Source organism: Acipenser ruthenus, chromosome 5, assembly GCF_902713425.1.
Source record: "Acipenser ruthenus chromosome 5, fAciRut3.2 maternal haplotype, whole genome shotgun sequence".
NCBI lineage: Eukaryota > Metazoa > Chordata > Actinopteri > Acipenseriformes > Acipenseridae > Acipenser > Acipenser ruthenus.
The window spans coordinates 64297146-64322425 of record NC_081193.1 but is presented as its reverse complement, the minus strand read 5'-3'; the positions used below and the strand labels follow the sequence as shown (position 1 = coordinate 64322425).

The window sequence follows — 25280 nt, the reverse complement described above, 5'->3', positions numbered from 1 at the left end:
TCTCCAAAAACATATAATATGGGAATAATAGGGATATTCCTGTACCCTGGCAACACTGTAGCACATATTTTATACTGTTAAAAATGAAAAGTACTAAAACTGATTTTAAAGCATTTTTATTTTTTTATTTTTTTATTTTTTATTTAGCCATTTCAACCGAGTTAGGAATATGGAGACAGTCATATTACATTTTTTTTCCCTGAACAGTGAAAACAAGCAGTAGAATGAGAGCAGATTTTTTTTTTTTAATAATGCTGGCAAAAAAAAAGAAGTATGTAATGTGCCTTCATAATAATGTGTAACAGTTATTTAGTTAGTATTTGTTTCAGATTAGAAAGCCGTTTCAGTTAATGGTAGCTTTGACGGCAATGTTTCAACATTCTAAACACACCTGTACAAAAAGAAAACAAATAAGGGGGAGGGAATAAGGGGGACTACATACACATCATATATTGATATATAATGTGGTTAAAGCTGTTTGTGATGTTGCTCAACAATATTGTAGCAGTACAATGTGTGATTGTGTAGAAAAATGTAATATATCACACAACAAATAATTCTAAAGGTGTAAAAAAAAAGAATTAGCAAAAAGTTAAAGCAACAATCATTTTTCCCCCTTCCGTACATTTTCAGTATCTGTATAATTTTATATATATATATATATATATATATATATATATATATATATATATATATATATATATATATAGTGAGTGGACTACATCTCCCAGAAGGTCACAGGCTGAAAAGCCTTCGTATGTTTAATTGTTTAATTTAATTTGTTAATTGTTTTATTAGTAATGTTCCCCTGCACCTGGCTATCATTGTAAATTAGAGCCAGGTGCAGGGTATTTAAAGAAAGCAGCCAGCCTTTTCAGGGCTGCTGTGTGGTGAGCCTGCTTGCGTATTACAAAAGGAAAGGTAGTGTAAACCTGTTTTGTTTTGTTTAATTGGCAGGTAAACGGCTTAGCTGTCCTGCAAGATAGTTTAGATTGCTGTTCTGTGTTTTAGTTAATGCTCAAGAAAGAGCTAGGTGTTTGTTATGTTTATTTTGGTTTTTGGTATTATTAAAAAATAGAGCGTCAGCACTTTGAAAATCCATTTCTGTGTCCTGGGTCGGTGTTTTTAAAGGGGCAACGAACCTGAGTGGAAGCAGTTTTATTACAATATATATAGCAAAAAACAAATGACGAATTGCATGAATAAAAGACACACATCAGGTTTATTTTCCATATATAATTACATTAAAACAGCAGAGTATTTTTGTAGGACTTGGTAGTTTTATCCTTTGTACATTACATTTTTTCAGATCCTATTGGAACTGCCACGCATATAATTGTCAATTTTTTTTTATTCTAACAATACAACACTACCTAACACACACACACCTCAAAATTACCTGCAACACACTTTGCCAAAAAGTCTCTTGACAGTTCCCAGACATGCCTTGGAAAAGGTATACGCATTAGAGAAATGAACCGTTGCTACCTGTCCAATTTCTGTGAGCTGGTGAAGAACCTTCTGATTTTGAATCACCTTGGATTCAATTAAGCAATATAACCCGAAGAAGAGGGCTTTACTGTCCGGTAAGGCCCGCCTCATGTAGTTAAATGTCCTGCGCTGAAGCAGAGAGACAACATTTAAAGGGCTTGTACTAGAACAGAGATTTTCTTTCATCAAGCAGAAACAGGTCAAATACATTAATACTGTATTTACATATTTCCGGAACAGTGATTAAACATAGTTTGAATGATAACATTCAAGGTCCTTTACCAGAAATTAAAAACCTTGTATTGACCAATCAGGTTAAAGGAAATCTCCATTTTCTAATAAAATATAACAGCACCACTTGAAACTCCACCAAGTCCCTTTGCTGCTGAATGTCTGTTGGAAATATAAAGAAAATACTCTTATAACTAGGCTTGCTACTATTCGATTTCTATTTTTTTCCCAAATCGACGATTAATATCGATGTTTATTTTAGAAAGAAGTTTTTTTTTCCGATCTGAGAACTGAGATGACTGACAGCGACCCCCAGCCAGAACGAAGACAGGACAGACAGCAAGTATAAAAACTACACAAACTCGAGAAGATTCCTAAATGATTATTTTTGGTAAGAAAATAAAAAATAGCAAGTGGTTTTACCGACGTTTATCATGTATAGATTTATTTCAGTCGAACTCATTTTTTGGGAATTCGACGTTTAACAAGCTTTACCGATTAATATCAAAAAGTAGCAAGCCTATATATAACTAATGCAATTCAAAAACATTTTCCTCTTGAAAAAAATCCTTTGGGATGTTTTAATTCAATGTAATGCTGGTGTGTGCCCGCAGTGCATCAAATGAAGGGGCATACACTGGCATTACCAGGAATTAAAACAGCTCCTGCATGTTCCAAAGTGGAAGCGTGTGTCTGTGTGCCTCTTCCTCTTCCCAGGGTTTTTAATCTGTGGTGTAGATGTACTTGGTCTTGGCCATGCCGGTCAGCTCGTCTTCGTAGTTGGGAAGGCAGCAGAAGAGGATGCCACAGCCAAGCATGATAATGGTTGCACCCAAACCGAAGCCGTACGCCCAGCTGTAGTCGTACTGTCCCTCGTAGATTAACTTGTTGAAGTGCACTGGGTAAATGATCAGAGCGATGATCTGTAAAACAACTGTGAAGAGGGGGGGAAACAGGGAAAAACAGAGCATTGCAGTTACAAATCGTGTTTTGTACATTGTAAGAAAAAAAAAAAACTTAATACTGAAGTTTGTGGTTTGGGTGTTATTAGGCACACAGATACATTTCATAAAACTTCAAAGAAATACTTAGTTGATAAGTAGAAACCAATAAATGGCTTATTTCAGTTCTGTTCAAATTGTTTCCTTACAGAAAAATACGGAGGATACTTGTCCCTTAAAACATTTCTAATTTAACCGATGTTAGCTTAGCGGGATTCAGGGGGTGGGAGCTGGGGCTGCTTATTTAACGTCTATCATAATTAATTTCCTATTTAAACCTCAATCTCACGTGCCTTCTGTGTCTAGTGTTTTGCTTTCTCCTCCTCCCTTTCTCATGCTTTTGCATCGATCTCCTCTGGGGGGTAAGTGCGGATTCACTCCCCCAACCTCAGGTCAGCCATGCTACCTCGTACTCTCACTAGGGGGGTTCTCACCGAGTGAATCGGAGGGGACCCCCTGCCACACTATCCTTGCGCAGCTCGTGCGCCTGTTCTACCTCACCACGTGAGGCGCTGTTCTTCTTTCGCTCGGGACGTGGCCCGTTTTATGCCGAAGTCCCAGACTAACCCATCTCTCTTTGTCACAGGCTCCCTGCAGGATGCTTTCCCGCTCCGGGATTTGGAGGCCTGTGCCTCACCATATCCGAGGGCAGCATCAGACCAGTCAGGGAACCCTTTATTATCTCTCCTTTCAGGTCCTAATGCAACTGGTACTATTCCTATCACCACGATAGGCGCCTCTGCTGAGCAGAGCCCTTTTATATGTTTTCATATCCTCAAGAATGTGAACTTCGCCCAAGCTCGGTCCTCACGCAAAGGACAGCTCATCGGTCGTGATCTCTTTTCTATCCTAATTTCAAGCCCGGGCCTCTCTAACCCCACTCCTAATTCCGGGCCATGCAGCTGGTCCCTCTATCCTAGTCCAGGCTCGCTCTGCTCGCCACTGTCTTACTAACAGCTAGTTTCTGCTTCCTCTGCTCTATCCTTACAGCCACAGCAAACGCCCTGTGAAATAAAATTATTGTTTATGCTTAGTGAAAATCAAAATATTTATCTTATTGTAAGTTACTGATTTTTAGTTAGAAGAAATGCAGTTTGTTGGCTTCTGTGGATTTGTTAATGTGGTTCCTTGAGAAATTGTTTTTTTTTTTTTAAATTTAAAAGTATTACAGTACGTCATACCAGATTTTTTTACTGCCGTGAATGTACATTGAACACAAACAACTAGTTTGTGGATTGTACAACTAACAGCAGTTTTAGTAAATTCACAGTCTAACTACACTTTTTGTTGATAGTTAACACCTCGAATCTTCAAAAAAAGATAAGAATAGCTAGTGCACCACAGTCACTTGTATGGACCCCATACAGTGCCAGTTTATACAGGAATGTATCTTTTGGCAGTGCAGTGATCAAAATTCAACCACTGAGAGAATTAGTCAGACTTGTAATTATTGTCAAAGCTTGGTAACTTAATGTTTGTTTTCGTTATAGCCTAACAACATAAATAATAATTAGGCATTGCAATTAGGAAAACGGTGAATGGCTCTGTGGGCTTAATTAGGCACACCCGAGCTTGTTATCTATAGCTTTACTGAAGTAAAACCTGGGATTTTCATTTGTAATTGTAGTTGTTTGAAGTTCCGGTGAAGGTAATGAACGTACCGGCAAAAAGGAGGAGGAATCCCACGACACGCAGCAGACTAAGCCTCAGAGTGCAGAGGGACACAACGGACACAATGAATGCAATGATAAGCAGTAAGAGGCCAATGATCATCAGGGCAGCGACGGCTTTGGCCCATGCTGAAATAGAACAAAATGGAATCATGATTAGCTTAATGGAAAGATGCATCTTTTCTAAAACATGTAAATCACACTTTTAAAGTCAGCTGCTTCTCACATAACTGATTCTTTTTATGTGCAAAAATGATCCCTGCATTAATATATAAAGCTTCATTTTTCTGCTTCAAGTCATTTTAATTACAACAGGCGACACAGTAAATTTGACAAGCTATGATTGATGGCTATTTGGAGTTTGGTTAGACCCATGACTGCACAACTTAGTATTTGACTACCCTATAGGAACCATAGGCTGTAATAACTGGAACTAGTTGCTTTTTCAAAGACAGTTGCCATGAGTATTAACTGTTTTTTTTTTTCTATGCTTGTCTAATGTTAGAATCATCTGTGTCTAGAATTCTGTGTCTGCCACTGTGGAAATCAATTCCACAGTTCTGAAAACAAAACACCAAAGCAGACGTTAAATAACATACGAGATCAGCTCGCTCCAACCTGTCTGCATACTATGCTGAGGCACAGTTATGAGGTACTGAACATACGAGACTAAGTGGAAAGCTGAAAATAAATCTGATTCCTGTATATATTAGGAATATTCAGCTCTTTTTTACCTTAACCCAACACCTAGGATCAGCCAGCCACAAACTATTTCATCTTAAAACTACTCTAAATGCATGGTGATCAGTAGTTTCTTTTAGACGGCAGACTCTATATATGTTCTTTCAGTTTACACTAGAATGGTATCTTTTTACTACAGTTGTCCATTTTATACTCTTCGAGGCACTCTGATTGCAAAGCAGACAAATCATATATTGACCTATAACAGGAGTTTTCTTTTAACGGTATTAAATATTCTCTAAACCAGTGTGCATAAATATTTCATTTTTATTTTGCAGTTCAAAATGAACCGCAGATGAAAAAAAAAAAAAAAACAACGCAGGATCTATCACGTCCGCACTTTCCACCTGTACGTATTGGTGATTTGGCTTCAGCAGATTTCAGCTCTGATATGGGGCGGGTGAAGCAGGTGTCTGGAGAACACTCTGTGCTGTTCGTGAACTTTGCTGTTTTCAACTTGAGGTATAATTGAATACTAATCAGCGAAACACAATCTTTCTGCATTTTTTAGAAGTATAAATGCTGCTGTAAACATAAATAATAAATCACAATACTCATACTTTGATGTTTTTTATTTCACAGAATCTACAGAAAATGCAAACAATGATGCAAAGTTTATCATTGTTAGTTATTATAGCTTTCTCATGAGGTTAATGTTTTTGATGTTGTAAACATTTTAAATGTCACACAATTATGCTGAGATGGGAAGTAAATGGTAACGTGACAAATTTAGACTATTTTGTATTACTTATAATAACTTTGCTGAATAGAAAGCAAATACGAGTGTTCAGAATTCAGACCACACATTTGTATTTTGTCTGTAAAAGTAACAGCTAGAGCAAACTGCTAAACAATATATTGTTTACAAAGGAGGCTGTGTGGTCCAGTGGTTAAAGAAATGGGCTTGTAACCAAGAGGACCATGGTTCAAATCCCAGCTCAGCCACTGACTCACTGTGTGACCCTGAGCAAGTCACTTAACCTCCTTGTGCTCTGTCTTTTGGGTGAGATGTTGTTGTAAGTGACTCTGCAACTGATGCATAGTTCACACACCCCAGTCTCGTATCTTGTAAAGCGCTTTGTGATGGTGGTCCACTATGAAAGGCAATATATAAAGATGGTAAGTAAGTTTCAAAATGCAACTATTTTAAAAATAGTTGCATTAGTTGTTTAAAGAATGTGTGTATTCGCTTGATCATTTACTGACTAAAGAGTACCAAAGAACAGGAAACCATGTTGAATGATGCAAAGGGGTGGTTCAGGCAGGGAACTCACTTTTAATCGGTCAATCAAATCAAGCTTATTAAGTGTCGATAACCAGACAATTGTCAATCAAAATAGCAGTACCTTATCGCTAACAACATAATTACTTGTCCAGTGATCGTCAGGGAAAGGATTCAGATCTTACCTGATCCATTACCTCCTGCGAGTTAGAGTTTTCCTCCCCAGCCTCCACCTGTTTTTTGGCTTCATCTAAGGGGGAGGGCAGCTATCTGCCCCCTGCCCATGGCTTTCCTACAGTCAGACTCTCCACTTATAAGCGGAAAAATATAGCAGGGGTTCCCCGAGGTGAGGCCAAAAGGCAAAAGATGTATTATAGATTAAATGTGTTAACCAGGAACATATAATATTGCATGAGTTCCCTGACTGAATTATAATGGTCATGTTATGATTTATTTTTACTGCCAAAACAGCACCATACCTTTAATTACTGGAACAATCAGAAGGAATACACTCTTCAAAAATACACCCTCCCCTCTGGCTAGATTTGTGTTACATGTGCTTGCTTGCTTAAATAAGTTCTGGCTGCCAAAGCTTCTTGTACCGGAAAATATTTAAGAACCACTGGGCTGCATATACCTACTGGCGAACAATATTGGATAATAATACTAAAATTACCAATTACATCCACTTTTTTTTTTTTTATAAAGTTTCATTAAAAGGCTTTTGTTTTAACATTCACACATTCAGTAAGCTTATTGATTGTTTTAACAAAACTGACAGGTACATCAACAAACACACACAAAAATAGTTCAGTTTGACCATATTTGATACTACTGTAAAAAAAAAAAAAAAACTAGAAAAGTTTTTGTGACCCTACTCCTATAGCTTTTCTCCAGGACACAGAACCAAACCCTTTGCCCGCATGTATTGTAAAAGTATTGTATCTTGCTTGTGGCAGCTGGGAACTCCTCAATTCACCTCTATGCAGATGATACAGTTTTGTACCCTGTTGGTAACTGTATGTCTTTGGTCATCAAAGAACTGCAACAGAGCTTTGCTGACATTCAGCAAACATTTTTCTACTTAGGTTTGTTGCTGAATGCTAACAAAACAAAATGTATGATCTTTAATAAAACGTTACTTCTGCAGTTGATTCAAGCATATTTAATACACAATTTTAAAGCAAGTGGCACTGGAACTGGAAGTGGCTGGATATTGCTTTAACTTTCACAACACATATTACTTTTGTTCAACTAAAACTGGGTTTCTTGTATCGCTCTACCAATTATTTACTAGTTCAAACAATCTTATGATCAATCATAGACTATGGTGATAGTATTTATAGATTCACCCCTAAAACTGTGTTAAACAAGTTGGATACTTTATATCATTCAGCAATTAGATTTGTAACCAGAGCGCTGTACCAAATACATCATTGTGATTTGTGCAGAGAGCTGAATTGTCCTTCTTTGAGTAACAGGCTTCTTTTACACAGATATATGCTTGTTTATAGAACAATAACTGGTAAGGTTCCTGTCTATCTCTGGAATGTACTTACTTTTTCTACTTCAAACTGTCAGCTTAGATCTGATGCATTTATAAAATTGGCGGATCCATGGGATCTCATCTACTTTCAACTTTGAATTTGCAGCAGCAGATAGCTGGAATGTTTTATAGAGTGATTTGAAATTGAGCAATCTGGTTTCTGTTAACATTTTTAGCTGTAAACTGACTGATACTTGTAATTGTTAAATCTGTATCGAATGGACTGGATTATATTGTTTATTTTACTTATTTTGTTGTTGTGTTTTAATGTATTGTTTTATTTGGTTACAATTGTTTAATTTCACTCAGAAATTTCACCTCAGCCTTTACACTTTGCCAAATACAGAAGGGTCCAATTATGTATTTCACTTTCAGGGGAACACTGTAGTTTTTTGTGCTGGGCCTAATTGTTGCTGCATCTTTAATTTACCTTGAAATATGAACTACTATCTGTAGGCATATTTGTAGAATATTTTTTACAGAAAACAGTATTTCCAGAAAATCTAAATATTGACATTGTTGAAGGAGATATATAATTTTAGCAATGAATACTTACCTTGCCGGAATGTACACTTGAACAACAGTACATTGCACCTCCCTGATTGACAAACCAGAAAAGTGTAACCTCAGTATTTGCAAGTAAATACCACCCGTAGGCCTGCAGTGAAGTCCACTGAGGCTTAGTTGCATTCTGGTTGCATTCTTGGTTTCATTCTGAAACTGCTAAAAATATTCTGTAAAAACTCATTGGCTTCAGGCCTATCTTGCAAAGGTAGAGGTAAATGCATTAATTTTAACACTACGGAACTAACAAAAAACAACTTAGGAGCAGGAGCAGAGTTGTTCTGAGTAGTTTCTTGCTAGCGTTATATATATATATATATATATTCACATTAATCAATGCCTAAAAGAGCTACATTATTTTTATCTCTACAAAAAAGCACTGTATTTGCAGAAGCAGCTATAATAAATACGCAGGGAGTTGATTTCACACAGTATCCATGAAAGAGGCATGCATCTAAAAAAAAAAGTGTGTGTGTATATATATATATATATATATATATATATATATATATATATATATATATATATATATATATATATATATATACTTACAGTAGCAACTAATCCTATTGTTATGTTTGGTTAAGTTTTTTCAAGATCACAAGTTTCTGTCTGTATACACTAAATAAATTCAACAGGAAACATTTTGACTATAAGTTTTCTATAGGATTCCGATATTATTGAATTGATTTAGCTCCTTATTGCTATACAGCATGTTTTTGTATTATGTTGCTTTTTCCTTCTTTGTGTTTGTTAAAAGGACTTACAGTACAGTGAATATTAATTGGCACACACTGTAAGAGGATTACTAGGTGTGTTGATTTGTTTCAGTGGAATGAAACCTACAATAATTAACTTGTAAACTTTAATGAAAATAAGTTCTACGCTAAGTGTTACACAATCAAGGCTCTCTAGTTAACAGACAATGTTGTGAGGCAACAGGCAGTCTCCATAAACTACCTACTGTTTCTCACCTTGACCTCCCAATTTGACAAATTGGTGACACATGTGTAAGTTTTTGGAATATGTATCTGTTAGCAGAAATATTCTGTCCAAGGAAATCATGGAATCCTGGAGAATACAACAACAGCGAGTGACGCAAAGTTAATGCAAATTTGGAAAATTCAAGTTGAAACAGTCATAAAATTGGAAGAAACTGTACATCTACATTGGTGGTCTTTTCTTTTTTAAAAGCCAAAGTACATTTTAGTTCAGTTGTAACCGTAAATGTGAACTGCTCTTTATTGTCTTATTGGTCAGCACCACACGCCGTCAAACCGGAAACACTAACAACTTGGCTTACGACAGTCCCTAAAGACGTAACTGCTATTTTCCTTGAACAAATGGAAACCTTGCACAGAACAGCTTTCATTGCGTGCATGCGCACAATCAGGATTAACTGGCTTGCATACAGAGAGAATAAAGTAAAGTCATAACTAGGCTTGGCAGGATTTGATTTTTAGATAGAAAGGAGACGTAAGAAAAATGATGGTTGAAAACTTAAGAGTTCATTAATGTGTATAAAACGCAATAAGTGGAGCAGGTATTTACATCTCTGGCTAGAACAGTCTGCTCCAGGTTGAAGTTGTGAATAATTTATAATGAGCATCATTCAAGCATACAGTGCGTTGGGGTTAAGTTGAGAAAGATCATATCATACGCAGTTATGTTTTTTGCGAGCGTTAAGCTGTACTATAATAATAGTTGTTTTTTTTTTTGGTCTCAATTTAATAATGGGTCGCAAGAGAAAATCTATAGAGGAATACTGCAGTGAATACCATTTTGCGCTGCAAAGTTTGTAAGAAGTCACTCGACAGGAAAATCGTATAACTGAATATACGTGAAATGCCTTGTATTAGCAACATAACAGCACTTCTTGATTACTGGAAATAATACGTTCACAAGTATTCAGAATATTAAGTATTTGGAATACTAGAATATTCTGAATGCTCTGTGTACATGCAGATGGAATTCTCGTAATCCTTTCATATTCTGCGTTTACATGGTAAATGGAATATTCCTTTTATGCCATGTGCACCTTGCTTCCCACTGCAAACCAAAATAGTGCTGATTGTAGAATAGCTTGTTATTTATTGTAAAGAGCTGGTGGTGTGGATGCATATTTCTGTTATTTGTTTTTGTTTTTTCAGATATAGAATCTGATATTTTGAGCTTGTGTAGCTTGTGTTTCTTAATTCAGTGCAATGTGTTCATGCAGATATGCACGCTTATGTCTTTATTAATATAACAAGGAGACAGATTGAAGATAAGTTGCCCCTGTTTAGCCAAGCACATGGTCAACAGAGCCTACAGTAAACAAATGTACAGTAGAATAATAACCATAGTAAATAAATAAAGCAAATACTCTGTGTGTGTGTGTGTGTGTGTATGTATATGTATATATAATTATGTCGTATTATGCAGTTGCTTTTTGAAAGAACATTTGATTGAATTTGTTATTGAGAGCTGTAATTGTATATAAATAAATACATGTATGCTGTTTTTAAATGTAGTTGTATATTGGCAGATATGTATTGATATTTATTTTCTGTATATGCTTGTACTCAAATTGTAAGAGCATTTTATACTGTATCCATACACCGCCCCAATACCTACTGGTGAGTGGCACTTTAGAAATTTTGGAAAAATAAATAAATAGATAATATGTATGTAATGGCTAATATATTATAATGTGATGACATACTGATAGAATTATTTTCCTTCAGTCTCCTCAGTCAGCTGGTCTGGGTAACCTTCTTCTTCAAACCCACAGGTGAGATAGTGCACCCCTTACATAATAAATACATTTTTCATTTTTGTTTTGTCATTTTTGCTACTTACTATTTATATACAACGCTACACTAATAAAACATTGAATACAACACCTTGTTTTTTGTATACACTTATCGTCAATTTTGTAATACAAGTAAATAGTTGTGTGAATAAATACACCTACAGCAGAAGTACAGCTGTGGGAAAGGCTTGCACAGAGTAAAATGTACAATATGTACTTGTTTCTTCTAGTTTTAAAATGTTAAACTCAGTGTTTTTTCCCATCGTCTCCCCCCCTGAACATGTTAAAGGCACACTGCTGCACTGAAGGGAAGCACTTTCATATGCTACACCGGGTCCGTGAAGACAAAGGGCGATTACCCAGTATGTCATTCATAAGGTTGAAGTAAGGAGAAATTGATAGATTCTCCCCACTTCTCTCTTTTTTGTTTTGCTTTTTGATTTATAATACTGTGCTTTTAAAACTACATCGATGACGAACTTGTTCCACAGTTCTCTCAAATCCCGCTTCATGATTTTTCCGCCATTCTTTTAAACACTTCTGCACATCATGGTTTTGTGCCATCAAGCTGTTTTACACATTTAAAATCCTTAATAAAAGTGATGTCTCCTCATCAGACCAAAAGTAGTTGCGTTTTCTCGCACGTGCCGTCATGTTTACTGCTGTATTTGTTATTGCGTGCGTCTGTTGTGGGTTACGCTTCATATTTCGAATATGCTGTTTACATAGCAATATATATATATATATTCGGATTATTCAGTATTCCGAATACTAGCGGAATATGTAAACACACTGACTGCCTGTCCTCTCCAGTGTTGCATTGAGTGCACTCGCAGTGCCGGTATACTTCAGTGTCTGTGGAAAGACAAACGTCGGTAACTGGAACAAAATACCCCAGATTTGTTTTACTACTAATAATAATAACAATAATAATAAGAATAATAATAATAACAATAATAATAATAATAATAATAATAATAATAATAATAATAATAAAAATTCCTGGTTGGCTGGTCGATGCATGGTAACATTGACAGATAAACCAACCAATGGTCGACCCGATCCCGATTGGGTTGTAATATATTTCGCTTAGAGTTCTAACATACAGGGTTAGACTCCCACAGAAAATATTGAGTGGACTCTAGGGTCACGCAATGTGGACCAACGGTGCATATTTTCCTATGCACAAGGGGCCTGGGACCTATCAGGCTACCCCAGTGGGGTCTAGGGGCAAAACCCCCGGGGATTTTTTCACATTTACAGTGCCAGTGCAGTCAATTCTACACCTAAAAAGACAAAGATATTAATTGGGGAGCTTTTCCATGAAAAAGCATACTGTTAGGTGGCTTGGAAAACGTTAATTTGCATGTAAAGAATTATATTATTGGATGTTATTATTATATGATAACAGTCTTTAAAATATTTATTCGCCCTTTAAAAAACTGTTTTTTAAAAAGCACACAGACGCATTAAAAGGAAAAGTTGTGTCAGGAACATTTAAGGATTAAGTATTGGGGAGAAATCAAACAGGCTATTCAAGATAAATAACAATGAAGATGGACTGTGAAAAAATACTGTTTCAGCAAAAACAGTCCACCCTTCCAAAAAAGTGAGTGGACTGCATCCACCCCCCAGTCTAACACTGCTAACACATTAAATATTCCCCCAAAAAATTCTGTTTTCTTGATCGCTCCATTTTTTTTTCGATAAGCATGTGTTTTCTTTTTCTGTAAATAAACTGTCAAATCACATTTGCTCACTGTCTTGTGATCTCAAGTTAGTTTATGTATTTTATGGCGTTGTCGCCCCACTTAGAGTATGCATTAGCCTACTTTAAATAGAACGTCCCACATGGTTTCAAAACAACTGAAGAACAAAGGCAAATCATATAAAATGTCTTTATATGATTTTCCAACTTCGTTCTGAACAGCACATAACCTGTAGAATTTCGTTTTTCTCTTACCGAAGTCCAGAGGTTGGCAATCCGGGTTATCTTTTGGTCCTCGGCACTGTTTCCACATATTAGCATAATGCGTCTTGGAGTCGTCGACCCAGCCAGATGCTGCAGCAATGGCAATAATGTCAAAAACCACGGCAAAAAGCAAAAGAAGTGGCAGGATCCATCTGCACCTTGGGTAGGCAATTCCACACCGAAACATCTTCAACACACAGACACTTAACTTGCTAAACAAAACTGTTGGGCAAATGTCTGGTCCTTCTGGCTGTGTCGTACTTTTACAGTTTTTAACAAAGATAGATAACCCCGCCCAAGTGAGCAATGTGTAACATAATCGTCTAACGTGCTTCACGAAAGACCTGCAGGATTGGGCTAGGCATTGCCATTACAAGACAGGGCTGTGCCTCTGGGCGTCGTCGCGGTAACTCTCTTAGGCGTGGATCAGGTTACAGTTCAGGTATTTCTGTAACCCTTCGTCTACCAACATGCTTTAAAGTAAGATTTAAAAATAAATAAATAAATAAATAAATGTTATGCCACGTTTTGTTAAGTGTTGTTTTTGATTGATTAAATCAATTTTACTGACCATTTAACCCCATTTTAAACGGTTTCAAGTGTATTCTAATTTTCAAAGCAATGTTTAACCTTCAGGAAAGACCATAAAAACAGCCCTGGAGAGACATTACTTTAAACGGCCTTAAAATTTTGTAAATAAATAGGCTGTGCGAGGGGGAAGTTCTTACCTCTGGCAGCAGTGTGGAGTAGTGGTTAGGGCTCTGGACTCTTGACCAGAGGGTTGTGGGTTCAATCCCCGGTGGGGACACTGCTGCTGTACCCTTGAGCAAGGTACTTTACCTACATTGCTCCAGTAAAAACCCAACTGTATAAATGGGTAATTGTATGTAAAAATAATGTGATATCTTGTAACAATTGTAAGTCGCCCTGGATAAGGGCGTCTGCTAAGAAATAAATAATAATAATTAACATTATCTAATGAGAGAACACATTTTGTTATAACACCTTTAAGAAACAGACCCCTCCCCATATAAAATATAAATAAATCAGCAATATACTGAAAATATTTAACCTTTGTGTGGACAAGGTGAATCCATCCCCACAAAGGAGCAACACAAGTCCTTTGGACTCTCTGTTTTTATGTCTGGAATACTTGGATCCTATTTGTGAGTTCATCGCAGACACTTTCCCCAAGTTGAGTCCACTGAACCACACCTTGCCACTGCTTGACACGATTATAGTTACTTGACTCAAATTAAGCCAATATATCACAACCAAATACATACATGGAGTTTATTTTTTATTTTTTACAGCATTTAATTTATAAATTCATAAACATTGTGAAGGGTGAGTCCTGTCCACATACATTTGCTGTATATTTAAGAAATAGTTAGGCTAGTGATAACACTTGATTTAAATGTCAATTTTTTGTAAACAACAAGCTTGCAATCATGTTAATAAAAGTATTTAACTATTTGTTAATAGCTATAGCTTCCCATTTCAATTTATGGCTTTTTAATGCATTTTACGTCTGTAGTTACACACAACTGCACAGATGCCTAGGGGAGAATATGGCTGTAAAAGAAAACTGGACTGCTTTCTGGTGACAATGAATGCATTGTATTGGATGACAAAACAATTGACACATCAATACTTTATGAAAATGCCCCCAGGATCTCCTTAGTTTGTTATTTATATTGTTTTATGTATCTGTCATATATATTGGCAGCTTACTTACAAACAGACAAGCTGGAACCTGTGTATTTGTAACAATTCAATTATTCAAATCATCTAATATCACAGTAAAAAGATTATGACTCATTGTTTTTTCAGCAGTTTGTATGTCATTATATTTGCATGGGTGAAGCAGATATACAAGGTTCTGGCACATAGGCTTTGTGAGACTGAACCTGTCACTAGCCCCCCTATTGGGAAGACTTGTGGCAATCTGTCATCCACTGCATGATACAACATTAATCCTTTTTATTTTATTGGTGCTAAAACAGTGTCGTTCCTCCAATATGTCCAGATGTGGGCTAATGTACCATATCTAATCAGCCATAACACTGTTTCAGCAGTAATTTGTATTAGAGTATCTATAGTACAATGTAGTTGTGTATTTATTTATTTAAAAAGTTATTTTTACAACATTGAAAACCGTAAACATGATTTATTCCATTAGGAAAAAATGTGCTGCAATTCATACTGTACATGCACGTTCTCAAACACATGTTTTGTTCTTTGTTTATTTGATTTACACAACAAAGGTTATATAAAAAACAGGATTTAAACTTATAAAACCATATTTACTAAACTTCTAACCTTTCCTAAAGCAATTGAAGTGAGTATCAAAACAGACTACAGTTTTTACCAAGACATACCTTAAAACAGGCCCTCTGTGAAAGACCTTACAATTCTGCCAAAAATGTGTTTCACAAAATATCAGTTAGTTAATGAGTAAAAGGATGGTGTTTGTCATGGAGGTCTCCAGAGGTTGTGTCCGACCTGACGGTACAAGATGAAAGAGTAAAAACCCACAATTTTCTGGGGTGTAAAAAAAAAGCATTAATATTTTAACATGTTTTTTTTTTTTGCTAGATTTAACTTAAATTTTGTATTTTTTCCCAGATTTAACTTAAATCTTGTATTTTTTCCCTAGATTTATATATGTTGTGAAAATAAATACATATTTTTTTAAATGTGTACATTCGGGTATAATTTATAAAATCTAATTACAAGATGTAACATTTAGCTAAATATTAAATCTCTTAAAAAGATTTAACATTTAGCTAAGTCTGGAGTTTGTATGCAAATGAGCTCCGTCTGCTTTGTGCTTTCATGCGATTTGATTGGCTCTTGTAGTGCTGAAATTTGCATATTCCCTGATTAGCATTACATGAGCCAATCAAATCGCGTGAAAGCACAAAGCGGGCAGAGTCATTTGCATACAAACTCCAGTTTTAGCTGGCCAGTTAAATATTTAGCTAAATGTTAAATCTTGTTAAGAGATTTAAGATTTAGTTAAATATTTAGCTAAATGTTAAATCTTGTAACTAGATTCATAAATAATATCTGAATGTACACATTTCAAAAAATATTTATTTATTTTCACATTTATAAATCTGGGGAAAAATGATTTAAGTTAAATCTGGAAAAAAATATAGTTCATGTATTCATACTTCTACCTGGTTTTAACCCTATTATTTTTAAAATCCCAAATTTCAGGAAAAATAAATATTATAGTATAGTCTAAATACGCTACAATTTCGTATAGTATAATGCAGAACATATTATTAAACCCTTGTATCCCTGGCTAATCACATGACCAAAAACTGTTTGTGCTGTTGCCCAACAAATGGTATGTAGTAGAACGGTTAGTAGTGGTTTCTCTTGTGGCCCTTTGTACAAATATATTTAGTTGTTTTTATTGTTAGTTCTTGATTCCCTCCAACCACACACACTGTCTTGTACACACACTTGACTAAACATTTGATTCTTCAGAATTCTTTCTATTTAATTCAGTTCTGATGTAAGTGTGCGTTAACATCGTACTTCAGAGTGCTGGTGTGCAGTGGAGGCTTTGTAGTAAATATACGTAGTTGTAGTACTTTAATAATGGGTGCTCAACGTTAAACCTCTAACTTTGCACTTTGCGTTTTTTGCTCTCATGTACAGGCTACACGGTACTGAATTTCTGCACCAAACCTTTTGAAGATTTGGTGAAAAAATATTAAACGATTCCTGAGTTATAATAATAAAAAAGAGAACAGTCCAGTATCCTGGACTTTAACTATGAAATCCTCTCAGCAAGCTGTCCCACTCCCATAGATATAAAAGGATATATCTATGCCCGGTTCTGCAGCCTGAAGTGGGTGTGTAAGTGTTGAAGTGTACATGTATATGTATATCCATTGCTATAGCAGTGGTGGGCCATGATGATGGTTGTCTCTTGTATCATCTGGGAAGAGTTGCATGTTCTATGTCTTATCTGATGACGGTGTTGTCTGGTTCCTTTGACTGCTTGTGTGGGGGTGGGAATGGCGAGTTAGGGTTAAAAACTCCAACGCCACATTTCCGTGCTTTTGTGGCAATGAGTTCAACCCTAACGCTGCATTAACATAGTTATTTTGCAATGAGAATATATATATATATATATATATATATATATATATATATATATATATATATATATATATATATATATATATATATATATTGTAACACAGCCTTACGGCCAGAATTGCAGGTTTAGCACTTGCGTGCACTTTTCATATTTACAATAAATACAACAAAACAAACACCTATCCCACTCAGAGTACTTACTAAACTTTTGTTTCTTCTTCAATCCCTAACTGAACACTGGACGGCTAAGTTGTTTACAAGTCCAAAACACTTTTTTAAACACACACACACCACTGTTTTAAACACACAAAAGGTTTCCACATTACCTTTTGAAAGACCACACAGGTCTCTGCACCGTGACAGCCTCTCTTCTCACACAGACTGGAGAATGCCCAGAACAAACATTCCTGCTGGTTTAAATACCCATCCTGGCTCCCTCCCTGGCATTCTGGGGAATGTAGATATATAGATATGCTTAATACAAGCACAATCCTCAAAAATGGGATTCAGCAATTGTAATTGCCAAGACAGGTATCCCTTTGACTGTTGTACCAGTTTTGGGAGCTACCGTTGCTGCTGGTCAACAGTGGGGAATGCACTGGTATATTATTAATTATTGTAATGGGTGTTAGAGAAATTCTGCCAATCCGCTGCAGTATCGTGTGTTCTTGTCTCAGACTCTCAGGAACACACCTCAGTTGCTTTTGCATGTATTGCAAGCTAAGTGTAAAACATCTTTTCAAAGATGTTAAAAGTGCAACTTGCTGAATTGCACTTCTCTGGCTGGAGAATATGTTATCAAGGTAGGTCAAAATTAAGGCATAGCCCTGGTCTCAAAAGAGTGCGCCTCACTACTTTAACAAATTAATTTCTTGTTTATTTTGCTCCATTTACCACAACTGTTTCCACAACTGTTATTCATGGCTGTTTGAATATATGGGTTTGAATTGGCTACACTATAGCCCATAGGCTTTTACCAAGGCACCCAATATTGCCACCTGCTGGAAAATCCATTGTATGCCATAGTAAAATGCCAAATACCACTGTGCTACTTCTGGAAATCAGGACCACTGCTTAGCTTATAATTTATATTTACTGATATTTTGGGAAATATATCAGGGTCTGGTTGAATAAAAGTAGATGAGACTATTCTGAGTTAGACTGGTCTGGCACTGGTCAGTTAGATCAGTCTATTACAGGGCATCTCAAAGTCGGTCAATTACTCAATTACTTAACTATACCCTTAATTGAACTAATAATTTGCTTAATTAGACATTTTTACTTGTTTTCAGCTCTTAAACAGTTGCAGTTCAAGTTACTTATCACATGTTATAGCTAACTGAAATATGCAACTGTTCAAAGGTCAAGTAAAAATGTCTAATTAAGCAAATTATTAGCTCAATTAAGGGTCTAGTTAAGTAATTGAGAGCTCAGTTGGAATGAAAACCAGCAGCCACAGGGGGTCCCCAGGACCGAGTTTGAATTAAAATGCATTAAAATAGTTTTTTTTTTTTTATTTATCTACACATCCTACCCCACAACTTCCAAGTGAAAAAAATATTCTAGAAATGTGTAGAAAATTAATTAAAAATAAAAACTGAAATAGCGTGGTTGGATAAGTGTCCACCCCCCTTGTAATAGCAATCCTAAATTAGCTCAGGTTAATCACCTTAAAAATCACACACCAAGTTAAGTGGCCTCCACTTGTGTTAAGTTGTAGTGATTCACATGATTTCAGGATAAATTCAGCAGTTCCTGTAGGTTCCCTCTGCTGGGTAGTGCATTTCAAAGCAAAGACTCAACCATGAGCATCAAGGTGCTTCCAAAAGAACTCCGGGACAAAGTTGTTGAAAGGCACAGATCTGGATGGACAGTCAGAGCCGCGACCTAAATCCAATCGAAAATTTGTGGCATGACTTAAAGATTGGTGTCCATCAACGCTCCCCAAGGAACTTGACAGAGCTTGAACAGTTTTGTAAAGAAGAATGGTCAAATATTGCCAAATCTAGGTGTGCAAAGTTGGTAGAGACCTATCCCAGCAGACTCACAGCTGTAATTGCTGCCAAAGGTGCTTCCACCAAGTATTAACTCAGGGAGGGTGGAGACTTGTCCAATTATGATCTTTCAGTTTTTTATTTTTAATTTTTTAGATAAGTGGAAAAAAATCCTGCCTTCCGAGGGGTTAAAACTGTCATTCCATGGAAGCCATTTCTCTTTTTGCATCAAACCCGTGAGGGCGACCAATGCGACCTTGCGGTTGGTGGTCATCTTCTCTTTCACGGAACCAGGGGTAAGTAACCTAACATTCCCTTTCAATTCGAAGACGACCACCAAAACTTACATATGGGAAATGTATACCAGAGCCGTTGCAAGGGAGAAGGAACGGCAGCATACAAGGGACGAGTCAGAACCGCCTAACCCAAGGTTAGCGGTGGGAGCGTGCAACCTCAAGGACCCTCGTGCCTAATGAAGGCAAGGAAGGATCTATCACGATCTATCATGTGTCCGCAATCCAATGCGACAGTCGCTGCTTCGAGAGGGGCTGTCCTAGTGTCCGTACACCGTGTCAGACAAAAAGCTGGTTAGTATGACGCAGATCTCCTATCCTCTGAAGAAAACGGGGGTGGATGGAATGACTACAGTTCCACAGACTGATTCATGTGGAAGGCTGTGATCACCTTGGGGAGGAAAGCAGGGTTTGTACGCAGTGACAACCTGCTGCCATTGACCCAAATACGCATACAGGAGCTGTGCACCGACAGTGCCTGTAACTCACTGACCTGCTTTGCAGAGGTGATAGCCAAGTGGAAGGCTGTCTTCGTAGACAGGTACTTCAACTCTATGGAGTGTATGGGCTCAAACGGGGCCTTCGTGAGAGCCTTCAGTACAATATCAAGGCTCCATTCGGGGAGAACGGCCCTTCTGGGAGGGCGTAACCACTGAGCAACCTTCAAAAAACAGGTCGCTAGTATATGAGCACCCGGGACACTGAGCCAATGGGGACATGCATGCAGATATGGCTGCTACATATACTTTCAACATAGAGGTGGATTGACCCGCCTCTAACAGGTCTTGCAGAAACTGCAAAATAGTTTCTATAGGGCAATAATTGGGGTCATGACCTCTGGCCATGCACCAATTTTGAAAATACTTCCACTTATAGGCATGCAACGCTCCTGTGGAGGAGGCCCTAGCATTCTGCAGTGTACTGACAACTGTGTCTGAGAGCTCTAAGATGGACAGACGGTCTCGTTCAGGGGCCAGACCCAAAATTGGAGTCTGCCCGGTTCTGGGACACTCGTGGGCTGCTCTCAGCTCCCACGCATTTATGTGCAGGGAGGTCCAGTGACCCGACCAGGGTCCGCGGACTTTTCTGCCTGACAAGACAGTGCCCCAATTGTCACCAATTGTCTCCCATCTTTATGCCTTCGCTCAGGTGAGAGGCTTGCCTCCACCAGCATAAAGCTTCCCAGCATAGACGAGACATGGTCAGCTGACGGTGTCTGTTGTGCTTGGGGTGCAGCCGAAGGCACAGAGCCACACTTGGAGTAACCCTAGTTGGGTGGCTGATGAAGCCGCAGCCATCAGACCCAATAGTTTTTAACACAACACCAACTGTACGTTGAACCCTTGTTGAACAGGGCCAGACAGCTGCGATTGGCAGCTACTCTGTTGTCCGACAGGTAGGCTCGCATCGTAAAGGAATCCAGCCGGAGACCCAAGTAGACCGTACTTTGCACCGGTATTAATTGGCTCTGGCATCGTTGAGGGTGAGACCCAGCCTCAACAGATGCTTCATCACAATCGCTGTGTGGGCCACTGATCCTTCCTGCGACTGGGACAGATCAACCAGTCATCCAGGTAGTTCATCACCCTGATCACATGCAGCCACAAGGGTGCTAGGATGGCGTCCATGCACTTTGAAAACGTGCGGGGGGCTAAGGAGAGGCCGAATGGCAGCAAGGAAAACTCAAAGACGCTCCCCTGAAAGGCAAAGCGGAAATACTTCCTGTGCGCTGGACGAATAGGGACGTGGAATACGCGTCCTTTCGGTCGACTGTGATAAACCATTCGGACCAGCCGGACAGCCTGGCGAGTACGGCTGACGCCAGTGTCTCGTTATCTCCCGTACCAGAGTACAGAAGGGGAGCATTGAGGTTACCTGCTGTGAGAACGCTGCAGGAATTCCTCAACTGCTAGTCCAAAGGAATGGTCAGGGGAGGTAGTGGCTGCTTCTTAAGGAAGGTGCCACCTTCCCATGAGGCTGCGATCGAAATGGCATCATGGTCCTCCTCAGCAATGCTGACATCCGGTTCTGTAACATCCAGGGAGACCTCCGGAGCCGACGTTATCGGCTGAGCTGGGGCTAGAGCAAGGGCTTGAGCCTGCTGCCTGGCCAGGGGCTCCCAACGCCGTGTACGGCTCAGCCGTGCTAGAAGGGGACGTGCAAGTGTGGAATTTAGCCGTGCTTGATGGCTTTGGCGCCCTTGGGGCTTACACACACAGCAATTCAACTATGGGAGAAACACATTCACCAAGCCAGGCGGGTGACCAAGCCCGTCGAATAGGCGGGCTGACACAAGCCAGCTGATCCAACTCAACAGCAGAGCGGGATGCAGGAGAGCTGGGTCCTGGTGGAGGAATCACGCTGCTACTACTGCTACAAGGCAGTAAAGAAAAAAAAAACACATACAGACAACAGCAAAGTTGTGTGGGTAAAATAGCAGTCAACATGGAAACGCATGTAACTGCTTTTTTTTTTTTTTTTAACCATTGCGCCGAGTAGCCGGGCTGAAACAAGCCATCGGATGCAACTCAACAGCAGTGCGCATCAGAGCTGGGTCCCGGTGGAGAAATCACGCTTGTAGCAGAGGAAAACACAAAACAGTGAGCGCTGTAAGGTTAGAAAAGCAGACTACAATCGCAAAGCGATGTAGGCTGTTGAAAAGAAAAAGAGTAAACACAGTGCAGTTCTGCAGCGTTTATAGCTGAGTTCACAGAAGCGGTGTTTCTGATTCCAGGGAAGTGGCATGTCAGCTTCCAGCAATGAAATTGCAGGGGAATGCCAGAAAATCCAGGAGAGAGAGGTTTCACACAGTCTCGATCACAGCAACTGGACAAGGCTGTCTAGCCTGGACTACATGCAGTCACACAACTGGGGCAGCTCGTAGCCTACAGCGGAGTGGAGCACCGTCTACAGACAGAGGGCATCGAAGCAATGCGTGCACTGAGCACCCAAGGGCGCTATGCGCACCTTGGTACTAGACACCTGCGTACCGAGCACCATGCGCACCGAGCACGGCACACACCGCGCTTGCACCAAGCACTACGTGCACAGAGCGCCGCTTGCACCAGGCACTGTGTGCTCCGGGTGTACCGCACCGTGCACACTGTGTGCACCGAGTACTGCATGCACTGAGCACTGTGTGCACTGCGCGCCGCAAGCACCGTGTGCACTGAGGCGCTACGCGCAATGAGGCACCGAAGTACTGTGCACACCAAGCATTGTTTGCACAGCGTAGTTTGCACCACGTACTGTGTGCACCACGTGCACACAGTACTGTGCAGCACCGTATGCACGTGCACCGAGCGTCGTGAGCAACACGTGCACTAAGTCGTTGTGCGACCGAGGCACCAAAGCTGTGTGCACACCAAGTGCACTGAGCACTGTGAGCACAGGGCAACGCGTGCACTGTGTGCACCAAGCAGCGTGTGCAATGAGCACCGTGCGCACCAAGCTGAAAGGCAAAACACAGAAAAACACAGCAAAAACAATTGGGGGAGAACACACTATTGTTTGTTGTTGTCAAGGCCCGACACACCGAGGTGGGCGAGCCGACACAGCCAGCGAGGTCTACTCTACAGCATGAAATACACGGCCCGGTGAAGGAATACATGGCTGGTTGGCTGTTGTTGTTGTTTAAAACAACTGCGCTGCAGCTAATCCAGAGCATGATGCAGACAAGCAGGGTTGTGCAGTCTGGTACACAGACAGGGGACGCGCAGCAACAACCAAAACAAACAAGGCCCAGTCCACCTGCCCAGACAGCGGCTGGTGGAATCACTCGACAACAGGGATGCGGCGAGGCCTAGCCCCGGTGGAGGAATTGTGTTCTTCCAAGAGTGTAGACTGAAAAGATGTACACACGCACTACTTTAAATCAATACTGCACAGGCAGTCACGCACACATGACAGACAGCAAGGAAAGGCAGCCTGCACGCAAGTGAGCAGGCTGCTGAAAAAAGGAAGAAAGAAAAGTGGCTTCAGTTTTAGAGCCACTGATTCCAGGAAAGCAGCAAACCAGCTTTCAGCACGAATGCAGGCAAACTGCAGTTGACTCAGAAACACTCTTTTACACAAAACGCTCAGTTCAACACAGAAGTCTTATGTTACTGTCTTGAGAGGCAAAAAGAGAAATGGCTTCCGTGGAATGACGGTTTTAACCCCTTGGTAGGCGGGACCAAGGATGTCATCCAGGAAGGGGCCTATCGGCAGCACTGGTATAGAGAGCTCAGTGAATATAGGCAGGCATATCCCATACATAATGTTTTGGTGGTCCTCGAATGGAAAGGGAACCGAGAACCACAGCGAGGGAGCACTGTATAGATATTAGGGCTGGCACTATTGATCGATGCATCAAAAAAAAAATTAAAAAAAATAATCGAAATGCTAAACCACATGTCGTTTCATTTTATAAGGACGTAATTAAATTATGTATACCTGCAATATGGTCCCCCGTCTTTGCTTCCTTTGTTTAGGTATGCGTTTCATACCATATTTTATTAAATTAAAGCTTAGTTCTATTTTTGCAGTCTGTGACATTTAATTGCATCTAGCGTAAAAGCAACTCAAGCTACCCGAGCTGTACAGGCTGACTCGACTCAGCACCGGCTCGGCTCGGGTGTGCAGGTGAAAAAGGGGCACTGTCACCGACTCAACAACTCTGCTGATAGGCATTCCAAGCCATTGAATTATTACAGTACAACCAACAGGTAAAAACAAGTCCCAGCAACTAAGACTTATTACAAACAGATATTATTGGGGCAAGCGTTTAAGAATGTTTAAAAAAAAAGATTTGAATTGGCTGCAATTTTTCCCCAGTAAAAACAAAATAATAATACAATGTCAGACTTCCTCCATGTAAATTTTAACTTGTTTGGTGACTCGTGTCCACACATTCCTGGAGGATTTAGACCGCAACAGTTATTGGAGGATTTAGACTGTCGTGTCAGGTGAATGCATAGTTGTTGTTTTAAATGTGATGTAAAGAAAATCAATAAAGAAAAAAAATATGAATAACAAAAAATCAACATTTTATTTTACTATAAATTTAAATTGAGTTTGATTGTAAGGCTGCAGCTTTATGCTGAGTAAGACCTCACAAAATCCTTCTTCATAGTTTACAATGCTACTGGGTGATGGCTGAGTGAGGTTTAATTATACACGATCCTTTCAACCTGACGTTTTGCTTTTCCTCATGCTGTAGTGTCAAATCCGTCAGTGACGAGGGTGGAAAAGTGAGAAATAAAATCTTGAATGGAGTCCAAAGTTGGAATAATTTATCTGCAAAGACGCGCTGATTTGAAAATGTTATTTGAATGTATTACCATGTCTGAAATAATAGCATCATACTAACTTTAAATGCATTTCTGTAAATGTCTGCATTTGTTATGATTATATAGCGATTGTATTATTATATTTCTCACCACAGAATGCGATAAGCCATCAAGTATAATATCTGCGCGTACTAGCATCACTTTTCAATAGAATAATGTTGTCCTGTTTATGACGAATGTTTTAGTATTCACCTGCATTCTATTAGAAGTCGTGTCTTTTGAACACTGGTCTCTTCTAATCGCATTCCATTCAAAATCCATGACCACATTTTCCAGACTTCCTGTATTACACAGGCATAAGTAGGGAAA

General features: G+C 39.0%; 1 protein-coding gene across 1 annotated transcript; it reads right to left on the bottom strand.

Annotated features, from left to right (window-relative positions):
- Window positions 1-1199: 1199 nt before the first annotated feature.
- Window positions 1200-13544, bottom strand: LOC117402779 (p53 apoptosis effector related to PMP-22-like). Its single transcript, XM_034004227.2, has 3 exons — window positions 13224-13544; window positions 4385-4522; window positions 1200-2656 (listed from the first exon to the last, which is right to left on the bottom strand). Exons 1-3 carry the CDS (start codon window positions 13417-13419, stop codon window positions 2445-2447), a joined length of 546 nt encoding a protein of 181 aa, XP_033860118.1. The 5' UTR covers window positions 13420-13544; the 3' UTR covers window positions 1200-2444.
- Between the last annotated feature and the right edge of the window lie 11736 nt (window positions 13545-25280).